Below are 24,072 nucleotides of genomic sequence, written 5' to 3'. Positions count from 1 at the left end.
AAAAGCAACATTAAACTCGACATTTTCCATTTCTATGCTAACCAGTTATCAGCTAGATAACAACTTCCCTCCCCTTAATATGTCAAATGACAGAAGGAAATAATATTTTTGAGAAAGTTATAAAGCATATTGGTACTGTGCATTGGGAATATTAGGAAACCACTTGATTCATATAATAATTTTAATTGGAAAGGATCCTGGAAGGTATCAAGTCCAATCTCCTGCTCAAAGTAGGGCCAGGTATGAAAGATTAAATCAGGAACTAAGGGTTTTGTCCAGTGGATTCCTGGAAACCTTCAAGGATGTAAAATATCTCAAAATATTTTACAGAATTTCATGAAATACCTAACTATTCACAAGCACTGAAGACGCAATTTGTGTTTTCTATCGAAGAAAGAAATGTGCAAATCCTATACGCAGAGGAGATTATAAAGTCTAGGTTTTAGTGGGTTTTGTTTTCTTCAGTTACTCCACACCAAGAAAGATGATGCTGCAGCACGTAAAACAATTCTCAGCCTCTTTTGTTCTTTTCCATCCATCCTCTCATTTTTTCCTTCTCCACACTGGAGGAATGTCTCTTATTTGGATTCTGCTTTTGAGAGCATGACTAATGTGTGTCCCTTCTCCAGTCCATTTTGCCAGTGGAATGAGAAGTTAGTGTCAAGACAGGTGGGAACAACAAAACAGCACAGACACCAAACTATGATTTTACTTACTAACTTTCTTGGAAAACAAAGTAAAACAGATATTACTACAAAGTTTTACACATTGTGGGCTTTAATCACTACACTTATCTAAGACTGACCTGATGGTAGCACTCAGTATTTCTTTCAACACTGGCAAGTTCCTGTAATTCTTGAGAAGGATCAGCACCAGGAGAAATTATTATCAAGATGGGTTCAACTTCCAGTGTCTCTTTATACAGACGTTTCATATTCAGAGGTGATGGAGATAATTCTTTTATTCCTGTAATTAGAATTAGAATTATTATGGAAATAAAGTGACTATACATGATGGAGTGCTTCATTATCCACTTAAGAGTTCATCTGGCTGTCAAGAGTTCTGTTCATGAGACACCATAAAACCAGTTTGAAAATGAAGAAAATATCCTTACAACATGCAGGTAGGTATTAGGCACCCCATACTGAAAAGAAAAATATTTCTCGATTTCCAGTTTGACAAACTGCAGTCTTTATTTAGAGTGTAGTCTTGAGGAAAACATATAAAAAGAGAGGAGAGGAGTGGAGTGAGAAGCTATGCTATTTGCCAAAAGTCATTGCAGTGTGTATGTCCACATGCAGAACTTCTCTCTTTACTGCTTTGAGAGCCTTAACTATTCGGCTTACACAGTTCTTGGTACTGTGATTACTTACATCTATTTTTTGTTTTAATATACAACTTAAATGTCTACAATGTTGACCTAGTAAAGGCAAGGTATTTATACATGAGGCCAAAGATACACATATAACTGATTCATAAATTAAATAGTGTTGACGACATATTTTCATGCATCTTTAGAGCAGCATTTAACCAATGTAGCATCGGGTGCAACAGGAAAGCAGAACATAGAGTAAGACAGAAGAGCCCAAATCAGTGACACCTATGCCACAACTACTAAAAGATGCAATACACACTTCCTTGAGGATGCAGTCTGTTTTCAGACTTGAGCTATTGTATGTTGCACATAGAACAACGCCACATCATTTGTACCATAGAATCATGGAATAGTTTCTATTGAGACCTCAAAATCATCTGGTTCCAATCCCCCACCATAGGCAGGGGCACTTTCCACTAGACCAAGACGCTCAGAGCCCTGTCTATCCTGGCCTTGAACGCTTACAGGGATGGGGTATCCACAACTTCTCTGGGAAATCTGTTTCAGTGCCTCCCTACTCTCACAGGGAAGAATTTCAGTCTAATATCTAATCTAAATCTACTCTCTTTGAGTTTGAAGTTGTTCCCTCTTGTTCTGTTACTACATGCTTTCTTGTGGGCCCCTTTAAGTACTGGAAGGCTGTTACAATGGTGTATTTGTGTATAGCATGTAAAATAAAGAAATAAGCATGCATCAGGTGTTACAAAATACCTTAGTAGAAAATTATGAACATTATCCTCAAAAGAAATTATTTTACTCTCTCTTCACCCATAAATTTCAAAATATAGGTAAAAGGTGAGAAAAGAAAAAAAAGGTCTGGATAAAACAGAATTGAAAGGCTTTCTTTTAGGATATACAGCTCTTTTGGAATTCATTTTTTCTCACAGGAAAGCTGCCAAATGAGATTGGAAATTTAATGGCTCCCTTTAGAACTAGGTGAAACAGTTTGCTTAAGTTGTTTCAGGGCAAGGACACTCAAAAAGACAATGCAGAAAAAAAACTATGAAAAAATATTCATACAAGCATGACGTTTTTTATTGGTTAGAAAGTGCTAGTCAGGATTTTGCCAATCTTACTGACACACATGAAAAATCTGTGGCTGATTTGTGGATGATTTACTGGTTTTGAAAACCCAAATGGAGTCCATGGTATTCTGCCTTCCTTGGTGAGGCTGTAGCTTCACTCATCAAAAACAGTCCCTTGTGCAGCATTCCTCCAAGGAACTGGCCCCAACACAAGTAATTTATGTAATACATTAAGATTTGGAAGACAGTAAACAAGCAAATAAATTTACTCTGCATTCAGGTCTCTGCTGGTTTTTGAGCCACACACACTGTAGATCACTCTTGTCATTTGAGTCCAGCAGGCAGGGACATTGTCAGCATGGGCCATGTCACCATGACCCACATACCCTCTCTATCAACTAATAATGTTTGACAGATAAGCTATACCTTAATGCTGAAAATCCCAGTCTGGCTGACAGATATGGAGCCAATTTTGAGCAACAAATAATGTCCACAGACAGCATAAGGGAGTAAGATAAAGTGACTTTTAAAACTTTCAGTGCTTACCTTGATGAGACACTCAAAACTGCTAAAAACTGAAGGAAGGGTTTTGTGTGCTGTACTGCAATATAAAGGTTATTTGGCATACTGGTTTCAAACTTTGGATATAATAGGTATGAGAGAGGAAATTGACTGACTAGAATAAATAGATAACCGTAGCACTGAACCACTCTAATCATGTGTATTTTTAAACAGACAGTAAAAAGTATTACAGACCAAGAGCTCTACAAAAATGACTGATATTAATGAAATAATCTTTTAAGACTCAATTTATAAAATATCAAACCTAATAGTCTTTAAATGGTAAATTACATAAAATAATATTTATGGAAAATCTGAGTCTTAAGGAGAGTGCTGCAGTGTAAAACTTAGAGAAAACCAGTTATCTTCCTTTCTTGATTACTCCAGTGTTCAAGAATTAAAAGATTTTGACAGATCTTTTTATTATATTTTCAATCACTGTGCAGAATAAACCAAACCATTTTAAAAGCACTTATAAGAATACAAGAACAAAATCAGCAAACCATTTACAGTATATTTTCATACACTAAAACTTAGGGATTCCATGAGAACTATAATACAAAAGCGGAACGTAGGACAAAAAATCCTATTTAATTGTTGTGCAGAAATACCCTGGTGAAAATTTAACTTACCTAGGGCTTTACATGCAAAAAGAGCCATGGCACTCTGTAGTCTGTCTGGTCTGACAGCCTGGATCACAAGTACCTTAAAATAAAATATATTCAGAGGAGATGAGTTATATATAGTGATAATTAAAAATGCAGAACTCTTATAAGAAGGATGAATTCTTTGAATTTATCTTCAGAACAAAGTTATTTTCTCTGAATATCTACAGCTATCTGATCATTGCTTTCCAAGATAATTGACTGTAATTGTCCTTTTCTAAGTAGTTTGTTCTATTAACAGAGTCAGAAGATAGATCTACACCTAATGTCTACTTGTAAGCTACAAACTTTTCTACAATATTTTAGAAGAAAAGTAGCTATGTGGGTAGCTAGAATGACAGAAAGCACACTTAGCTTTGTAACAGCATCTAAATTCTGTGCACATATAGAGGCAGCAATGTCCTACTTGGAATAGAAATATTTCTGGTTTCAGTTCAAACTAATTTATGAGTGGCATATCAATCTAACAATGTAATTTCAATACATTTCATAAACAGAAAACTCTTAATACTTTCTGTACAAGAAACAAGATGCACTGATCATTCCAGATTTACTTTCGTATAAAAGCAGACATTTTCTGACAACACACTGCAGACATAAGAAGTGGTCTTCAGCATTTCATTGATCAAATATGACTCAGAAAAATTCCTTTCCAAAAGGGTTTGTTCCTAAATTGCATCCATGCTATTTCAGAAATTTCCCTCCTCCACAAAAAACTCCAAATAGACAGTAGCTAAGAGCCAATCAACATGGAACTACATTGTCAAATACCCCATCATTTCTCTGGATGTTTTCATATAAAGTAACTTCAAAAGAAAATCACAGCATAATTTGAAAGTAAGTAACAACATCTTTTTCCACAAACACAAGTGTTTATATTTTTCTCTTCCAGAGGAAAACAACCTTCGGGTTGAGGAAGGAACTTGCCTTTCTCATATTCTTGGTGTGTTCTTTAGCACCAGCTTTTCAGAAGTCATTTTTCATTTCTTCTATTCTATAGAAGCAGAGGCGGCTACTGCATTTTGTGTCCGATGTGTGAGCTTGCACATTCAGTGAAGTAAGATGCTCAACAAGCTGACACATATCACAATAACAAGTAGCAACCATGAAAGAATTTTAATACATATTCATAAAATTAGTTCTGTGAATATTTCTAAAGAATTTGTTACTTGATAGGGTGTACTCAGTTGTTGCTAATATATCAACACTAAAAAGAATCAGATAACAGAGAAATAATATGCACTATTGTAAAAAAATATAGAATTCTTAGATTAAAAAACCAAAAAGAAACCAAGTTAAACTGCAGGACAATGTAGATACTGTCACTGCTTATAATTCAATCAGGCCTGGATGTAAAATATACTTTCCCCGGTGAAGTCATAATTAATATAATGAATGGAAAGATTACCTGCTGAAACAAGGACATTCTTTGTACAACAGCAGACGGAAAGTCTTGTTCACATACAGAGCTCTGAGAAAAAGTGCGCCACAGACTTTCATCTTCAAAGCAAAGTGTCTGATAGAGACCTGGGAGAGAAAGCTACGAAACAAATATTGTAGATTTAACTGTAAAGAAGAATAGCCATTTGGGCATTGTATATTTTAATTTATTTCCAAATATCATTATGAACACTACTTGGCAAATCACAAAATTCAATTTTATCCTTGGAGTTAGGGAAGAAAAGAGTACATTTTAAAATTAACCACTTGTTTACCTGTTCCCTGGAAAGACTAAATCTATATTTGCACTCTAATTTTAGTTTTACACCTTAAGGTTCTTTGATTTTAAATTTTGGGCTTTACCTTTAAGCCCTTTCCTCTAATAATATCTGCTATCTGGTATCAGTAATGGCTTGCTATCAGTGCATACTACTGATTCACTCAGTTACTCAAGTTCTGTTTCTTTGTTTAAACCTCTAACTATTATGCTTGCCACAAAATTATTGTGATTATTCTTGATTTCTGGTTAAAGAGAAATTAAATAGTGAACTCTGGGTTTAGCAATAGGCATCCTTGCCAAAGAGCAGTCAATGGTTTTTTCCTTGCGTCTGAGCTACATGCAGGAGGAGAAGAGGCTAAGATAGAATTGCAGGACTAATATTTTCCTTTAGTACCCTTCAGGATCACAGGACTTCAACATTGACCAATGCAAGAAAGAGTTTTTGTTTTAGTTCAGTCTGAGCAATCACAAACTCTACAACATCTATGAAGATGCACTGAGAAATCTGATAAGGAGTATATTAATTTCTGAATCAACAGTTTATGGCTTTTAATACAATATGAAGTGATTTGTGAAAGTCATTACACTAGTGAAATCCACAACTAAATATTGTTTGCAATTTTCTTCTATCATCCTGCCTATAAAAATTGTAGAATTGTGCAGTATTTTCTAGTATCAGTAAGATGACAAGTTCACTCACATGCATTGAAATTCATTACAGACAGGGTAGAAATGTTCACGAAAAAGGCTCAGAAAAATGAGATTAAAATAAAAACCAAAAAACATTTGGTCTTTTTTAGGCAACTATATATTAAGCCATGGTTCCTGGAAGATAGAATAAACAGCTTAAAACAACAAAATATTTTGTTCTGACAAATAGATATCTGAGTATTCATGTCCAGATTGCCATCTGCCAAAACCAAAGTTATTTAAATTTAAATTCAAGAGACCACATGATGTATACCTTCAAAGATGCTACTGCCCAGACTCGGTCCTGTTCTATCCAAGAGGGAACCTGGTCACGAGCGCTTCTTTGTGAATCCTTATGGAAGCAAGTTATATCACACATGTAAGCTACACAATCTTTTATCAAACACTATATTCAGTAATAAGGTTGTGAAATACATGTTTTTTAATAAAAACATTCACAACAGCAATCTTTCCGCTGTTTTTTGCTAAGTTCATAAATGGCATAACAAAAAAGCTACCAAAATATTTAAATACGAGACATAATGCTCACATTAACACTCGCTCAGCTACTTGAGCTTGAAAATACTTTATCCATTTAGAGCATCCTTATAACCTTCTCAATTCTAAGTAATTTTTTACTAATAACAAGTGACACAAATGATTGGCTATCTGCATAGGCACTCTGAGAAACTGGCTTCAAAAAACAACTCCATTGCACATATTCACAATCATGAAGATGGTTCTTCACACAAAGAGCCAAACACCTGAACATCTCTGCACTGGTAATTTGGCAACAGCTCTATTTTTCTGCTCTTTAGATGTTTGGCATGGAGGAAGTTCTAAGGATGAACAATACTGTTTAAGCTCCAGTGGAATTTCTGTATTCACTACATCATCTGTTATTAAAAGATCTTACAGTACACATTAACCAGTCTGAGGAGTCTCTGCATTTGGATCTCTCAAGGAATGAGAAACTTCAAGAGAATCTTAAACGCTCAGCAGAGAAAAAGAGAAGCTTTTTTGTGAAAGGGTATCTCAGCCATGAGTTACAAAGTCTAAGAAACAAAACTAGGAAATTTGGAAGTGATTGTAAGAATAAATTTGACATGGGTCTGCAGTATACATTCCATTTGGGCTGAAGGGCACACAAGCACAATCTTTCCAAAACCTATGGATTGTGCCTTAGATAGCGTAGAGGTAAGACTGGTATTAAATTCCATTATACAATCAGATCACACATTCCTAGAAAATGGCCTACAGCAAGAAATACTTGACAATCACTCAGTTCACAGACATTTAATTGAATTACAGTGACTCCAGACAGATGAAGGGGGACTTCTGCAGTCACACTGAAATTCAAAGCCTGTAGTTGAGCCTTCTAATGGCTAGAGAAACTGGATTTCAAGGATCATTTTAGCTACCAGCTGCCTGAGAAAATGTACCTAAAGTACAACACATACATGACTCTGGGAGAAGGAGGGATTCAGAAATACTGATTTTAGTTACAGAAGAGGGCTGAAAACGTCCTCAAACATGCAATTTCAAATTGCCATCCTGGTCACAGAAAAAAAAAAAAGAAAATACACAACAAAGGCAAAAAGATATTCAAATTAAAAAAACTATTTGCCATGTTCAAAAATTCTTTAATAAATTTATATCTTTATATTACTATGCGAAAAGTTACTTTTTTCTTTAATGTATGAATACAATTAATTAAACAACATAATAAGAATAAAACTTTAACTTTTCAGGATTAAAGAAAGTGTTCCTTATTTCAAAATATGAAAGTAAATGTAGCTTACTGATTTTCTGATGGTGTCTCCAATGATCACACCTGTAAAAGTCTCCCATTCCTGGGTGGAATAAATGAACAACTCAAATAAGTCACAAGACAACTTTAAGAACTAAGATTAATATGTAGTAGCATGTAGACAGAGTAGGAAGATAAGCAAATTAAATGCTAGATTCTGAAAGAGTTCCAAGACATTTTTTAATGTCTTGCTAGGAGATGCTACCAGAATGCGAGTCCTTTTGCAGAATTCAAGCTAAGTGGCTGCACTGCTTTATAAGAAAAAAAAGCAAAAAGGAAATTCTACACTTTCTCAGCACCCACAGTTCCTATCCAGACTGCCCATCTACAGACTATCAGGAAGCAGCAAATGTGGCTGGCAAGGGCACACGTCCTGCCTGGTGGGGCATCAGCAGCCCACACAGAACAGGTAACTATAGAAAGAATGACTGAATTTATGTATGATTAAAAATTTTAGACTTCATATATGTATCCAGAAAGACAATTTTAAGTCGTTTAGACAAGTATTTAAAACCACTAGAAATCACATAATCCTGTATTTGGAGGTGGCAAGAAACAGACCAAAAATTCTTCATAAGTATTGAAATTTTGCATAAATAATACCTATATTCTATGATGAAGATTTTTTATTAAAGAGAATAGTAACATCAGAAATTTAAAAGTCGATTGATATAAATCCCAGCATAATATTTTGCATCCATCAGTCTCACTGAGTCTTGAAAAGGCTCCCTCTTTCATTTACAAACTGATGCTCATCTCCCAGTTACAAAGAAAGTGCTTGTGCACACAAAAATGCATGGAGCATTTTTTGGTTTGTGCAATATTGTTATGAAGAAAAGAAGAAGCACAATATACACAGAATATAAAACTACCTCAGAAAAATCTATACATATTGATTCAGAAAGAGAATGTCCCTACTGAGAATCAAGGCATTCTAAGGCATATTGCTGAAGTTGTACTATAAATTTCAAATCGCTGTGCAAAAAAATACTTAAGTGAAGAAGGTTCAATTCTTCTGGGACAGGGTCTTAGAATACTAAATTCTCTAGCAGCATATTAAGCAACTCCTAGTCTCATCACATTAAAAGCTTTAGAAGAAATAATTTCAAAAGAATAACCACTTCAGCTGCATTTTCTTCACTAAATATTTTCTACAAGCACTTTTCTCTTAACAATTTAATGAAAATAACTTTTGCCTTTCAGAGAAGTAAAAAAAGTATTGCTATTATTTGCCTGTTTTCACTCTTGAGTATTCAGATACAGTAGAAATATGCATTATATGTAACCTAGATTAAGCTGTCTAAGAGCTCTAATAGCTGATGGAAATGCATGCTTAACAATAGAAACCAACACTTAGGGCTGTACTTTACAAACACTTCAGAAGCCAGGATTTAATTTAGTCAGAAAACTGTTTCCAGGTTGCAGCCTTCATGACTTTAGAAACTCAAGAAAGATAAAGCAACTTATTTTCAGAAGCTCAAATAAAATAATAAATATCAAACAGCAAACTTTGTATAATGAAGAGCAGCCAGGATATATTTCTGCTAACAAATGAGTTATTTTTATGAGGCCACATCATTGCTTTGTCAATCCATATGTCTACAATGAAACTACTTCTTCATTGGAGGGTTCCAAACAACTTGTTTTGAACCTTGTACCTTAAGCTCACATATTTCATATAATCAAGTTTCATTACTTCCTTCAAATGTATTATCTGATGTTTACCTCTATAATGGACTCTATTGAACTGACATCTACTATCATTTGATGTCTCTTCTGATCTCCAGCTTCTAGAACAGAAAGCCATAGTTTTGTCTCTCCATTCCATGGAGGTACTTTAGATAATTAAATGTGTCTTGACTCAGTATAATCAGCCATGTTTAAACAATTCTATTAAGTCAATTATGGCATACTGTTTCACTGAGGGCAGACTATATAGGATTAATCTGACTACACTACAGACAACCACAACTAAGTCCTACACTTGCTGACAAAAACTTTTTATCTACTTATTTACTCTTCATATAAAGTTTGAGTAAAATACTTGGGGATTTTCTTCTTTAGCACTTACATTCTCTTGAAAAAGCTCAGGGTGCATTCCTCGTACAAAATGTAGAGCAAACATTAGCTGATCAGCCTGAAATAAAAGCAGTAAAAATGTATTTATATACTCAGGAAAAGTCCTATTTCCAGTTCTTTTTTATGAGTAACATTTCTTTAAAAAAACACCTCCAATTCCATAGTAATGACTTAGTGACATATATCCTAATGCAAAATTGCTACACCCCTTTGCAAATTAGAGACAAAAACTAACTCAAAGTGGGCTGTGGAGTGGAGAGCAAAGGGGCCCCTACTAGGAATTAAAATCAAGTTTAGCAAGGCACTGTAGTTCTCATTTTATTGATAAACATGAACATCATACAACATTGAAAACAAACCACACCATTTAACTTTTCCATCTTCTCAGACAAGGTCTGCAAGCAAATCCATATCATAACTGCCTATTGAGATGCTCCCTGGAGGATCTAATATCCAAAATTTGAACAAGAATTGTTTAGAAGGACAATAAGTGGCCTAGACCAAACCAGCTTTGAAACAAATTTAAGCAAATCAAACAAATTTGAAAATTTAAACAAATTTGAACATTTAAACAAATTAAAAAGGGAAGATGGGCCAGTTCAAGTGCTCAGGTAAATTTCTTGGCACCACTTCATTTAGCAACATTCATGAAGCCTATGTACACATAAATAACGTCCACAGACAAACAAAATCCTTCTTTTTCATTCCAACATGCTTCAAAGGGTATGAACTCATATAAGCTATAAGCTATACTGTTTATGAAGACACTAGTAAAGACTCACTGGCACAGCAGTCTTTTAAAATTTTCATGGATAAAAGGAAGAATTAGCAGTGAATTGTGGATGGTGTGAAGAGTTTATTTATTCTCTCCGTTATTAGAACACAATAGTAAACTGGAGGGACCATTAGTTTGAAGCTGCAACAGTACCAGTAAACATATTTTCAGTATTTACTAAACTCCAGTCTGACCACACTTAAAATCTTTCCTACTAGAAATCTCTTCTCTGCCTTGCACTTGAACTCTCTACTCTTCTTACATATAAAAATTGCTGCCTTCCATATTCACAAGGTGTAATGGAAGGCTTAGTGGAAGGCTTCACATAGTTATGACTTCAAAGACAAACATTAATTATTATGAGACTATTTCATGAGATTCCACTTGGACTTTGATAAACAAAACCCCTTAGAAAGAACTGCCACTCCTATATCTTCAATACAGCATTGCTAGATTGGGGGGCAGAGGTAGGAGGTGGTGTAAAATTTTCAAGCTTTCTCCATTCCCACAGATCAAACCACAGACTTGCGTGATTTGTACTGCCTCAAACCATATATGCAGATCTACTGTGCTTCCTTCAGCCTGGTACTGTGAGACAAACACCTCCTGCTATGACAGTTTAATGTGTAAGTAAAAATTAAAACTAAAAATCGAAGGCTTAGTTTCCCTAGGTTTTCAGTAAGAAAGTAAGAAGTGAAAAGACATCTGACTGAAATAAAGAAGAAATACATTAAGAACATTTTTTTGAGGCAGAACAAGGAACAGACAGAAACAAAAAAGGTAGCAGGGAGACCTTTGGCTACGAAAATAAAAAGGCGAATATCACAATGTAGGACTTTTAGAAACACAGAATCATCTAGGTTGGAAGGGAACTTTAAGATAACCAAGTCCAAACATCAACCTAACAAACCCACTTTTGTTTTCTTTTTAAAACAAACCAAACCAAAATACAGAAAAATCCCAAATAATCACACAAAAACTTATATTTAGGAATGCAAGAAATAAGAGCAAACACAAAATGAGTGCTCAGAAAACTGTGATGCCCATGTCTGACTCTGAAGCCAGAATGAGGCAGAGAGGTAGAGCTCTGTGGAGAAATGTGCATCAGCAATATTAATTTGGTCATATACTGATTTTAAGTCTGCATTTAGCATGTTAATTATTGATAATATTTTGTATCTACTACACAATACTGTTATTTGAAATAGATCAAGTGTGAGCTGCTGAAAGAAAACTTTCAAACCCAGTGCACTGTATAAAAGCCAGAAAAATACAATCTTACCTTAAACAAACAACGACAAACGTATTCATACACTGTATGCTTCAATGTGCCAATAAGTAGCTTGATTCTTTCCTCAGTATTACCTGAATCCTAAAAAAAAAAAATTTCAGATTTCAAAAATTCCCCTGGAAGTAAAAAAATTTCCACATACTTTGTAAATTTCAGCAAAATGACACAAATAATCTGGGATCTACATGACACTAGTTCTAAAAACATATTAAATTCATCTGCAGTTATCAATGATTAAATAGGAAATTCATGCTGAAGTATTAAGAAATGAATATTTTGGCATTGAATATTTTGACTATGAACATGATAAAACTTTGTGTAAAAGGAGAAATACACTGAGAATGAGAGTACGTTTCCTTCTCCTAACCTTAAAATCATTAAGATCTCATCATTGTCACTTGATAAAAAATTGCTTATTAATTGAATTACTATATTTAATACTACTAAACAAGTATGTTGATCTTAAGTGTAGTTAATAAACTTCTGGTCAAATCTGGCCCAATTGAAAAGAACACTGTAGAAAACAGTAAGTGTACACTGTTCTTCAAAGCTCATAGACTGAAAAAATAATTCTAACAGGAAAAAATTTGAAAGACAGGACAAAAGAAGAAAGGGACTGGGGGGTAGGGAGTGTGTTACAGGTAGTATAACTTCTTTTCCACCATGCTGGAATTTGAAGAGACGAATTTAAGAAGGGTATTTGTGCAACTGATTTGCCTAATGCCTTTCCCATGTCTAACAGATTTCTTGGCATGAAATATTGGATAGAGGAGAAGGAAAAAAGAAAGCAAGTAACAAAGACAAAACCAGATGTTGAGCTTTAAATAGGTAACATTACAGGCAGGAAAAAAATTATGAAGGAATGTGAGTAAGAACAAGAAGTTAAAACATCATGTTGTGGAAAAGAAGTAATAGGAACTTCAAAGAGGGCCAGTTCACATAGTCAGAACTGTGTTCCTAGCAATGACTGGAGATGAAGGAGAGTTGTAAACACAGATGCCAGAACAAAGGAGAATCCAAAGGAAACATGATGAAAGATGATGAAAGGCTGATGAATGACTTTCTAAGTAAAAACAAAGAGAAATATGAAGAATTTTGGAGATGCTTAATAAAAAGAAAATGCACTATTACTCAGTGTGGGTATTTTGATCTAAGGAGTGAGGTGACAAGGGATAAATCCATTTTTTGCTTCAATAAGAATATACTGGCCTAAGAACACAGAAGAATAAAAAATACATTTTAAACAGGACAGGCTGCAGGCATGCTTACAGACTGTAAAAAAGTAGATAAAGGTATGACCTTCCTTCGGGTAAATGAATCAGGTAGAAATACAGGATTTTCTTATTCTACCCCTTGTTGATAAAATTAGCTTTATTAACATTTTAGATCATTAATTTATTTAAATAAAGCCCTCAGTAAACTTATAATCAGCCTTTGTTTTCCTAATTTGCCATAGACAAAGAACAAGCCTGAAATCACAAAGAGTCACTTTGCTTTCAGATGGTAGAGAAATTCTGGGATTTATATACAACATAATTTATAAGTCCATATGCCTGTATTCTGAACATCTAAAGAACAACAGGTCAGCATCACTACTTATTATACACTTCATCATCAGTTATTCTAAGCTTTTTTAAAAAAACGTCCAGATGGACTAATAAATTCTAAGGATGAAAGCAGATGGACACTTCTGCAGCATTAGCAGCTTCAGGAGAAGAGCAAATACCTGCTCGCTCTGCAGAGCCCTTTGGAAAAGCCGCAGGAACGCCGCCAAACTAAAGCGGTACATATTATTAATTTTGGACAAGTCAGAGATAATGAAGTACATCTTGCTAGCGCTCTCAGCCAAAGGAAGATAGGCATCCCTCTCCTGTGGAGGAAAACAACACACACATAAAAAAGCCAGGTGCATTACTGCCACCTACTGATTATTGCATAAACATTTACTCAGCCCACCGAGAAAATATTCCCATGAGTCCCACTGATTTAGAAAACAGAATCCTTTGCAAGCCTTCAAACTGAGGGATCAGCACTCCAGACTTCAACACTGTACTGAGATTTAAAAATTGGAAGAAAAAATTTTTATCAAAAAAAATCCTTTAAATTATGAAGAACATGCTGGAAATTAATCCCTAGGGCACTAAGATCTTTCCCCACCACAGATCACATCTCAAAATTCAATGGGAAATTTTAAACTAAACAAATAGAACACAGAAGAAAACTCTGCAATCTGTCACAAAAACAGGATGTCAGATGAATAGCACCAGCAATTATCTAAACTTTTCCAATAGCAAGGGGCATGTTAAGCAAAAACACCCACATGAACGATAATGTTTGCAACAGTGGATGACAAAAATAAAGTCAAAACCCATTACTTGCCAAAATTCCTTTAGTTCAAACTGGCAGACTTTAAACTGTGTAAGTACTCAGCATATACAAAACAAAACATTTTAATTACTGAAAATACTGCATGTACTTTCATATCCAAAATATCATTTACCCAAAAAGAACTAACATCATATGTTCCTCATCCTATAACCCCTGGATGTACGTATCTTCTCTAGATAAAAGATGAATATTTTTAGCAGGAGAAAAACAGTACTTTAAAGATTAAAATATTCTTCTACCTTATCAAGAAAACTCTGAAGTCTGGAAGATTCAGCCAGTGATTCTTGGATGAGTGCACTGCTTGCTTTAGTTTGATTCAAAGACTCAATCAGATCCTTATTTTCTAGTATATTGCCTTGTGATGTGGCAAGTGTCTGGAAAAAGTAAGTCATTTATGTCACATTAAAAAAATCCTGTAAAGTAACCATTTTGGAAGCTATCTTTCTGATCTGTATGCATTTCTGAATCATTGAATGCATCTCAAGAGCTTTCAAAAACTGATAGTCACTCCAAAAACTGAGACATTTTTTAAAGAAGTATGGAAAATACAGCTCAAGAACGTATTCCAAAAATCCAGACTGCCATATTCTGAAACCAGCAGGCTTTTGAAAGTGATTTCTATGACTAGAGTCTTAGGAACTAATATTCCCATGGTAAATACAGATAAGGTATTTCTTTCTTGTGTTTAACTTCTTATTTAACCTGAAGTTGGCTACTTGTAAAAACTTCCTGTACTCAGTCATTCATGAATTCATTTTCCTTCAAAAGCATTCCAGTTCTCATAGAACTCTCATCTCCAACTGAGATGAATATTCACATTACAAAATATGAATATTCACATTACACAATGTGAACAACTTAAGTTTCATAATCAAAGATCACTTTAAAATCCTTGGGATTGCCCCACATTTTTCCTGAGTTCTCCTCATTAAATTAAGTGATTAAGAAATTAATCTCACTTCTAAGAAGTGGGAAAAGCTTGAATAGTTCACATATATCTAAGGTTTTTTACTAATCTTCAGTAAATACACATAAAGATAGTTATTTTGAAAACTGGTTGCTTGTCAGTCAAATCAGTTCTGAGCAACCACCTGTAGGACATCATTTTAGAATATCTGGAAAAACCGATTCACCAGTTAGAGTAGTAGAATATACTTACTGCTCTACCTGAAACAAGTTTAGGAAAGGATCATCTGCTTTTTCAGATAGCCCAGTTCATCCATGAGGAATCATATTGTGAGCTATGAGACAGCACCCATGTCATTACTCTGAGGCTTTTAGAAGGAAATCAGTACAGTACTTCAGAGAGAATGGAAATGTTACTTAAGATTAACTTAAATTTAGCCAGACCTCATCCAACATTGACTTCATTGATAATGAAGTCCACCTGCCAGTTTCCACTGAGCCTTAGGTTTTTTTCTTCAGGGTCAAAGAGTATCCTGATTTCAGGATAACTAGCTAACAAGAATTCCAAAATTGAAATCAACCTTGCCATAATTACTCAGATGCTTTTTGTTGCAGATATCTTTAGGCATCAACTTCTTTAAGTTTTGTACTCAATAATTCAGATCAGATAAATAAAAAGATTTTTGAGTTCTAAGATTCCATAAAAAGTGTGTTCTAAAGTGTAATTTGCTTTGTTGTATCTCTGAACCCTCAGCTTCTGGTAGACAATATGTGTTAAAATGGTCAAATCTGGATATGAAATTTTATTGGAGAGCAAGTTTCTCTCTTCCTGTAAGAGAAATCTACCCCATCAGAGTTTTAAGAAAGGGCTGACCTTAGTATTTGAGAATTAACAGGGAGTTCAATAGGGACAGTAAATGGAAATTCAAATCACATAAAATAATTATGTACAAAATTCTCAAACTGAGCTATTAATCATAGAATTATGATTGGATGGGACCATCTAGTTCCAACTCTCCTACCATGGGCAGGGATGACCCTCACTACATAAGGTTGCTCAAAGCTCCATCCAAACTGGCCTTGAACACTTCCAGGGATGAGGCATCTCCACATTCTCTGGGGAACCTGTTCCCAGAAGAATGGTGCCTTACCACCCTCCCAGCAGAGAATTTCCTTGTAATATCTAAACTAAACTTTCCCTCTTTAAAAGCCATTCCTCCCTTGGCCTGTCACTGCATATCCTTGTAATAAGCCCCTCTCCAGGTTTCTTGTGGGCCAGTCTAATCTGCAAAACTATTATTTTATGCCAATCCATTGCACTCAACACTGCAAAGTTCTGCGACTTAGCTACAGACTGAGGGTTTAGGGCACCCGGTCAATCTCCCTGCATCTCTGACCTTTCAGAAAGACAGGATTCAAGGATCCATTCTTACAAGCATGAAGTACAATTTCTGTGAAATCCATGGCTAGAAATAATCAAAAAATAAAACGCCCCTTCCTTGGAAGCTACCTTTTTTTAGAGAATTGAACAGATGTTTCTGAGCATAAATACTTTCAATAAAATAAAAAGATGAACTGGAAATTGAGAACTTTAATTTTAAATGCAAGACAGGGAATGTTTACTGTAAAGAATACTACAACTCATTGCTAATAGGAAACAACTGTAGAGGTTTAAAATTTTAAATGTCTCAGCAATCCTTCCATTTTGTAGGGGGATTTTTTTCATTTTTTTCACAACACAGGATCATTTCTCAACTTGAGAAAGAGTCACTTGATATGACTCACAGGCTTAAAAGTGTAGCTTTTTTAAAAACTCATAATTTCAAAATAAAGTAGTATAATTTTTAATAAAGTTTTCTCTTCTTGGTATGTTAAAATTACTGAAATTTCTAATCAACCTAAATCAGCCTGAATCTATCTCACCAAATTAATAAATTTAACTATGAAACTGCTTAATGTATTGAATACTACAGTTTCATAACAGACGTACCTTCTTATCTACTCTATTCTTCCAAGAGGTCCAGGCCAATAATGCCTTTTTTTTTTCTAATCAAAAATCCTGACAGCTCATTATTCCAACACTTCCAGCATCTCCACTCAAATACACAATAATGTGATTATCATCTTATTGATCTAACAGATATTAAAGAGGTAAATTTGTTTTACCTCCAAAAGAGAATCCTCAAGTTTAGCTAATTGTATCTTCTTATCTTCTTCCTGTTGTAACAGCTTTGTCTTCTGCTCTTCCAAATCAGGCTTTTCATGCTGAATTGTTAAAGCCAAAAGCTAAAAACAAAGAGAGAAAACAAAAAAGAAGATTTTTTGGGTTTTTTTTTGTATTTCCACTTCAAGAGGGATCAGTTTTCATGTATACATTGCATGATGCCAATTCCATACCTCCAGAGGAAGGAGGAAATCCATATGGCTATCTATGCTTCACATTTTGAATTATAGCTTACTTATCAACATCTCATCTCCATCCCATTCTAAGCCCCTTGTTAGTGTAGAAAAACTTTTTTCATACCAAATAAGGAGGGGATTTTCTTCCCTTAATTGATCTCTTTCTTTTTTTTTTTGCTTTCTTCCATTTGTATGTCACATTTTGATTCCTAGACTTTATGGATAAAACCTCAACAGCTACTAGCATTTTAAAGGAAATAAAATACACAGTATTTTGGTTTCACTACATTTTTTTCTGTACACAAACTACTTTGATGATACCAGCATTATTCTCTAAGTAGGACACTGAAGAGCTGTAAGAGAAATGTTTCCATGGTACCATAAATGCACCTTGAACAGAAAGCGAAGGCTTAGCAATTAATCTGTTGCAACTGAAGTCAATGAGAACATTTTCATTTTCTCTACTGGACTCACTCCTTGTTTCCAAAGTACATAAAAATTTTACTATTTTACTTGTGAGCTTGAAAATACCTCCATAACTGTTAACGCAAACTGCACCGTAGGGCTTATTCCAGGTGCTGGATGGAGCAATGCATGTTCACTACACATACACTGGTTTTATTGTAAATGCCTACCTGCCCTCTTAAACCACTTGCTGTTGTGGTAAAGTTTACTTCTGTAACAATAGAAGAAGCATCAGGTGGAATGAAGGGACTTGGGTTCCTTGTTGATAGAAAAAGACGGAACTCTTCATTATAATCTATCATTTTTTCACCTATTTGTACAGCGTAACGGGGTCCTGTAAACAACAAGCAGATGTTAAACTCACTCTGATTGGAACATTCTATAATCATCTGAAAACAATGGTATTTATGTAATAGTTTATGATCAATGGATCTAAATATATTTTATGATATATATATTTTTTTTTAAATTGATTGAAAAAAAATACAAATTCAAAAAATTTAAAGAACACATTCTAACCTGCATTGTTAAGAGACAGAAAATTAATAACATAGCAATAATACAGGAAATTACCTAGTGAGAATACTTAATACATCTGAGTAGTTTAATTATCCTTACCCAGAACACAAAGCATCAAGGACAAAAATGCATTTGAAGTAAAAGTAATACTAACAACTTTTTGAAATCTTCAGACCATGAATAGGAGACAAAACACCACAGAAGATGACGTTGAGAATCCCACTTATGTATAAGAATTTTGTCATAATTTAAACACATTCCTTTACTTTTAAATATTGGTCTATACACTAGCCATAATTATATAATTATATACTGGTTAACTAAGATAGTTCAATATTTCCTCCTCCAAACCCATTAGATTTAATCATTGGTTCTGTTATATTTATTTGTAGAAGGTTGATGTTTCTGTATAATCATAATTCTATTAAGATACTATTTTCTACAATAACTGTTATAGAGCAAGTCAATGAAGCTAAAAACGATGGAATAGCTAGACAGCAGAATGAAAGAAAAAAATTCCATCAGAAATATCCCATATTGTATTTTAAATAATTTAATCATATTATGAAAGAAACAAGTAATTTATTAAATAACTGATGTCATGGTCTCAGTCTGTTTATACTCCTCATACTTCTCTATATGTCTGTTACAAAATAAAACTATATGTACAGTCCCCTCCACCCCTCTTCCATAACAGGTTTCCATTCCAGCAGGGTTAGAAAAGAACAGACTCAGAAAATGAGATGATTAGATTAAGATTTTGCCTCCTGATACTGAAAAATAAGTAAGAACGGAATTATAAGTTGAAAAGTGAAAATTTCCATTCCAGAAAACTTTCCAAGATGGCAAACTTAGGTGCTTCTCTATTTTTAGCACTGGGTGCAGATCAGAAATATAAATCTCTTGCTAAAACACTGGTAGAGATGAAAATAACATACCAATTTTCCTTCTATGCCAAAGATCAGAATAAATTTTAAGACTATGTTGTAAAAACGTCAAACAGAAAATGGAAGCTGTACGAAGACAAATTTACTGCAGTATATAATAATAATGCAGACAGGTCCCCACACCCAGATTTTGACAAAAAGAAGGAGTGCATGCCTGCTTATAAAGTGATGGAAAGATTCAAATAGTGACCCATTCTTCCTTTTTCAACAACAGCTCTTTAGTTTGGACCTGCACAGACTTGGCATTAACATAGCTCATTAAAAAGCAAAAGAGGACATCTGAGTGTTATGAGCAATTTTCCTGAACAAACCAGTATATTTGAATTTAATCTGCGTTCTCCACAGTTCTGCAGCCACAGTCATCTTTCATACTGTATCTCATTAGCTCTCCAAAATTCAGCAGAAGCTAGAGGGGCAAAAAAAAGTTGTTACAGTGTTCTACCTAACCCTCCACAGATCCCTGAAATCACTACTTTGCTTCCATTCTTTTAATGAGAATAAACAAGCAGGTGCATCTGTAATGGAAGCCTGATTTAAAATAACACTTTCTTTTCCCTAAATAGATCTTTCTTATATTGGTGATAAATGTATATATGAATCCTACAGTATTTGCATTTATTTTTATTATCTACTTACATTTGAAGAATTATTGTTACCTCACACATCATTAGATCTCAATAGTAGATGAAATGACAGCAAAAAAAGAGTCTTGAGCTATTTTTAGTACCCAAAGTTCATAGAGTAAATTACAGGCTGAGGAATGATCACTTGAAGCAGAAATACAATTACAAAGGATAATACAAATCTATTTTAGTTACTGTAATTTAGAAAGTACTCAAAACACACATTGCTGTACTTTTTAATTTACCAAGTTCTCTTAATATAATTTCCAAACATGTAACATAATTCAACTAAATTTATGCTGAGATATTTGCATAATTAAAATTTATTTTTGCTAAACTTTTATCACAATTTTTCATATAAAAAATTTCTTTAAAGCAGCTAAGTTTAAAGCAGTCATACAAACAGTTAGGTAGAACACATTATCTGTCCAAAACAGAGATATTATATTGCAAAACCTAAACATTGTGATTTTTCACTTTTCTTGCATTGGTTAAGGGAAACCTCCTTTCATGAAATTCCACCATTTTGCTGATCTCTATGACCCTTCCCATGCCAAGGGCACATCAGGAACAGACTTGTGTTGCCTTTAGGTTCAGAGAAATCCAAGAGAAGCAGGAACATCAACATCCTAAACCTTTGATTTCTAACTGCACTAACAGTTGTGTAACTTCTGGTTTATTTAAGGCCTAAGTTTCCAATTAAAAGTATGTAATTGAAATCATCACTGGAAATCAACTTAAAATTTAAATTTTTAGGAGTCTATAAAAACACATTTTTGTAACTTCAATTTAATACTTTTATTTACTTTTAAATAACTTTCAATTCAATACTTTCCAATATTTTTCCACTTACTAAATAAGAACATATCTGCAAATTATTTCATGCACTGAAGTGTTAGCAGCAGGTTAATACTACAGAGGAAACAAACTACACAATATTATGTTTTCAGAAAAATCAAGATTAATATAAATAGATCTAAACTACAAAAGTTTTGAGCGAGCTTATGCAAAGATCTCGGTGATTTACCTTGAGCAATAAGATCTTTTCTTAGCAATGGGTAAAGCACAGGTTCCACTCCATCCATTTCCTGTATAATAAGTGTCTTCCCAAATCTCACTGCTAGCTCAAGAGCAGTTAGGAAGTTGCTGTCCTGGATAAATAAGAACATATTCCTTTGACTCATGCTTTTTTGAAAAATACAAACACTTCAGAATGAGTAGAAAGGCATTACACCAAACAATCCAAATCTAAAAATCAGTAGTATAGATGAAAAATCCTATTATAGGAATGTGATATTTTAAGGTTTAGCCACAAATGTTTACTTTAAATAAACTTGATCAACTGATCAAGAAAACCTATTTAACATGCCTAGATCCTCAAGTGCTGCAACAGAAGAGAGCAGGTTCACTGTCATGTCTGCCAGGTGCACCTGGAAGTCCTGGTCAGGTCTCTTATCTCAAATTTTAAAATGTAGCTATGTCTCAAAACTGAACCAAGCACAGGATTCACATTATTAAGAGGTCTACAGGCAGTCTTTTGTTGCACACAGGTGTTTAAGTATCCATGTGGTGTTTATGATCCCATTAGTCAAGAGAGAACCTGGACAATATAGGCAACAGAGGCTAAAAGGTAATCAGGCCAATCAGCTACCAGAACAAACTATCAATTACCCGAAGATATGTTATCAACTACCACCAGAGAGTATCTACAAAGGTTGCACAGAGCCAGCAGGGATCTGTGGAAGACCTACATGCTGTTGAAGGCCAGGTGGGGTTCAATAAGGGACTTCTGAATAGCACCAGATGCCTGCCTGTGTTTCAGCAGGCTGAAACAATAGCCAGTTGTTTTAGCAGGCTGCAACTGAGCTGCACCACACTACTCAAGTAAGTAGTTACAGGTACACAATGAACTTCAGGTACCCTAATCTCCAACTGAAATCAAATTTACTCTTTCCAATGTAGATAATACAACACAGCAATCACAGGGAATTAAGTGAATATATACTCCTGAAATCCAGTGAACTGCAACAAAGTATACAAAAGACCTCTCTATTTGAAAATCTTTTCTATCTTCCTCTTAGCAGGGAATATGACATTCTGAGAGATAGTAGGACAAAGAGGCAAACGTGTAGAAATAATACCAGATGTTGACTCTCCAATTTTAAATAACCTAGAACTCTGCAGGGAATTGTATGCTTCACACAATATAAACTGATTTTTGGTGATTTCTATCACAAACCTTTAAACACTACTTTGTAAAATCTGGAATAGAGAAAGCTCAAACAGAAAAGACCAAGAGTAAATACTGCACCTGTTGGTTAACAACTTCCAAACGAGATTCCTTCAAATGCGTCTTCAACCATTCAGTAGCCCGGAAAGAAGGGTCTATCAAAAATGGACAAACTTTACTCTAGGGAAAAAATACAAATATATTTATTAAAATCTATTTTAAGAATAAAATTGGATTTTTTTTATTTCCCCAAACTAATGGAATATGTATTTTAAAATCTTTTTTAATTAACAAACTGCTTAGAGAAACAATAACAGACTAGGAAATTTATATCTTTCATTTTAACTCGTCTTTAAAAAAAGCAAGGAGACCATTCAAATCCAAAATTCTCAGACGTTAGTCCTACTGAAGTTAGGCAGTTCTTCACCTCTTAAAAATAGGATTCTCTATTCAATGAGTATAATCTACAGTTGTTATTCACAACTGCTTTTAAACTTAGAAGAATTATTAGTTTTCCTTTTTCTTCCTCTGGTGGGAAAAGGTATACAATACTTCTGGGTTTGGACCTCAATACATTTTAGAAAGAATCGTGAATAAAGTATTTTGCATGCACAAAGCTACACTCAACTCTGTCCAGTACATCCATGTCTCTCTTGTGTTGTGGATCACACAACTGGATCCAGGATTCCAGGTGTGGCCTCACCAGCGCTGAGTGAAGGGGAGGGATCACCTCCCTCGACCTGATGCCAATACTCTGCCTAAAGCTGTCCATGATACCACTGGCCTTCTCCTTGGCAAGGGCCCATAACTGTCTCATGGGGCTACCTGGTGTCTACCAGGACCACCAGGTCCTTTTCTGCAAATCTGCTTTGCAACTGGCTGGTCCTCAAAACATGAGGGTACATGGGATTGTTACTATCGAGGTGCAGGACTGTGCAATTCCCCTTCCTGAACTTCATGAGGTTCCTGTCAGCTCATTTCTCCAGTCTACCAAGGACCCTCAGGGCCTCAGTCCTACCCTCTTGTGTATCAAAGACTCAGTCATAGAATGGCTTGGGTTGGAAAGTCGCTCAAATACCACCAAGTTCCAACACCCCTGCCAAGGGCAGCAATGCTACTCACTAGATCAGGTTGCCCATGGCTCCAATGCAACCTGACTGAGCACTTCCAGGAATGGGGCATCCACAGCTTCTCTGGAAAACCTGTGCCACTGCTTCACTATACTCCAAGTAAAAAAATTTTCCTTAACATCAACTCTAAAGCTCTCCTCATTTAGTTTATAAATATTCCTCTTTCTCCTCTTATTATCTACCCATGTAAGGACTTGTTCTCCCTCTTTTCTGTAAGCCCTCTTTAAGTACGGAAAGGCTGCATGAGTAGTCCCTAGAGCCTTCTCTTCTCCAGGCTGTGCAACCCCAGCTCTCTCAGCCTGTCTTCATAGCAGACATGCTCCAGCCATCAGGCCATCTTGGTGCATCAGCTATGTCTCCCAGTTTTGCGTCAGCAAACTTGCTGAAGGTTTAAACATGTATTTTCCCCAACTCTGTGGTTCAGTCTGATAGAAAAGCATTTCCAAGTTTGGGGCTTTTTCTAGATCAAGTTC

At 34.9% G+C, this 24,072-nt stretch overlaps 1 protein-coding gene across 2 annotated transcripts in view; it reads right to left on the bottom strand.

Annotated features, from left to right (window-relative positions):
• Positions 1 to 24,072, bottom strand: part of DYNC2H1 (dynein cytoplasmic 2 heavy chain 1) — a 143,166-nt gene that overhangs the window by 62,107 nt on the left and 56,987 nt on the right. For both annotated transcript variants that reach the window (XM_063148920.1, XM_063148921.1), the window contains exons 64-76: positions 22,551 to 22,649; positions 21,267 to 21,390; positions 18,321 to 18,484; positions 17,452 to 17,571; positions 14,619 to 14,753; positions 13,718 to 13,861; positions 11,983 to 12,072; positions 9,918 to 9,983; positions 7,839 to 7,889; positions 6,311 to 6,388; positions 5,035 to 5,166; positions 3,594 to 3,666; positions 806 to 966 (exon numbers count right to left, since the gene is read on the bottom strand). In XM_063148920.1, coding sequence (XP_063004990.1) covers positions 806 to 966; positions 3,594 to 3,666; positions 5,035 to 5,166; positions 6,311 to 6,388; positions 7,839 to 7,889; positions 9,918 to 9,983; positions 11,983 to 12,072; positions 13,718 to 13,861; positions 14,619 to 14,753; positions 17,452 to 17,571; positions 18,321 to 18,484; positions 21,267 to 21,390; positions 22,551 to 22,649 — 1,437 coding nt within the window. The remainder of the gene's footprint in view (positions 1 to 805; positions 967 to 3,593; positions 3,667 to 5,034; positions 5,167 to 6,310; positions 6,389 to 7,838; positions 7,890 to 9,917; positions 9,984 to 11,982; positions 12,073 to 13,717; positions 13,862 to 14,618; positions 14,754 to 17,451; positions 17,572 to 18,320; positions 18,485 to 21,266; positions 21,391 to 22,550; positions 22,650 to 24,072) is intronic.

The sequence above is a fragment of the Melospiza melodia genome, chromosome 2 (genome assembly GCF_035770615.1).
Source record: "Melospiza melodia melodia isolate bMelMel2 chromosome 2, bMelMel2.pri, whole genome shotgun sequence".
In the NCBI taxonomy this organism is placed as follows: Eukaryota; Metazoa; Chordata; class Aves; order Passeriformes; family Passerellidae; genus Melospiza; species Melospiza melodia.
This window is presented reverse-complemented; position numbering and strand designations above follow the sequence as displayed.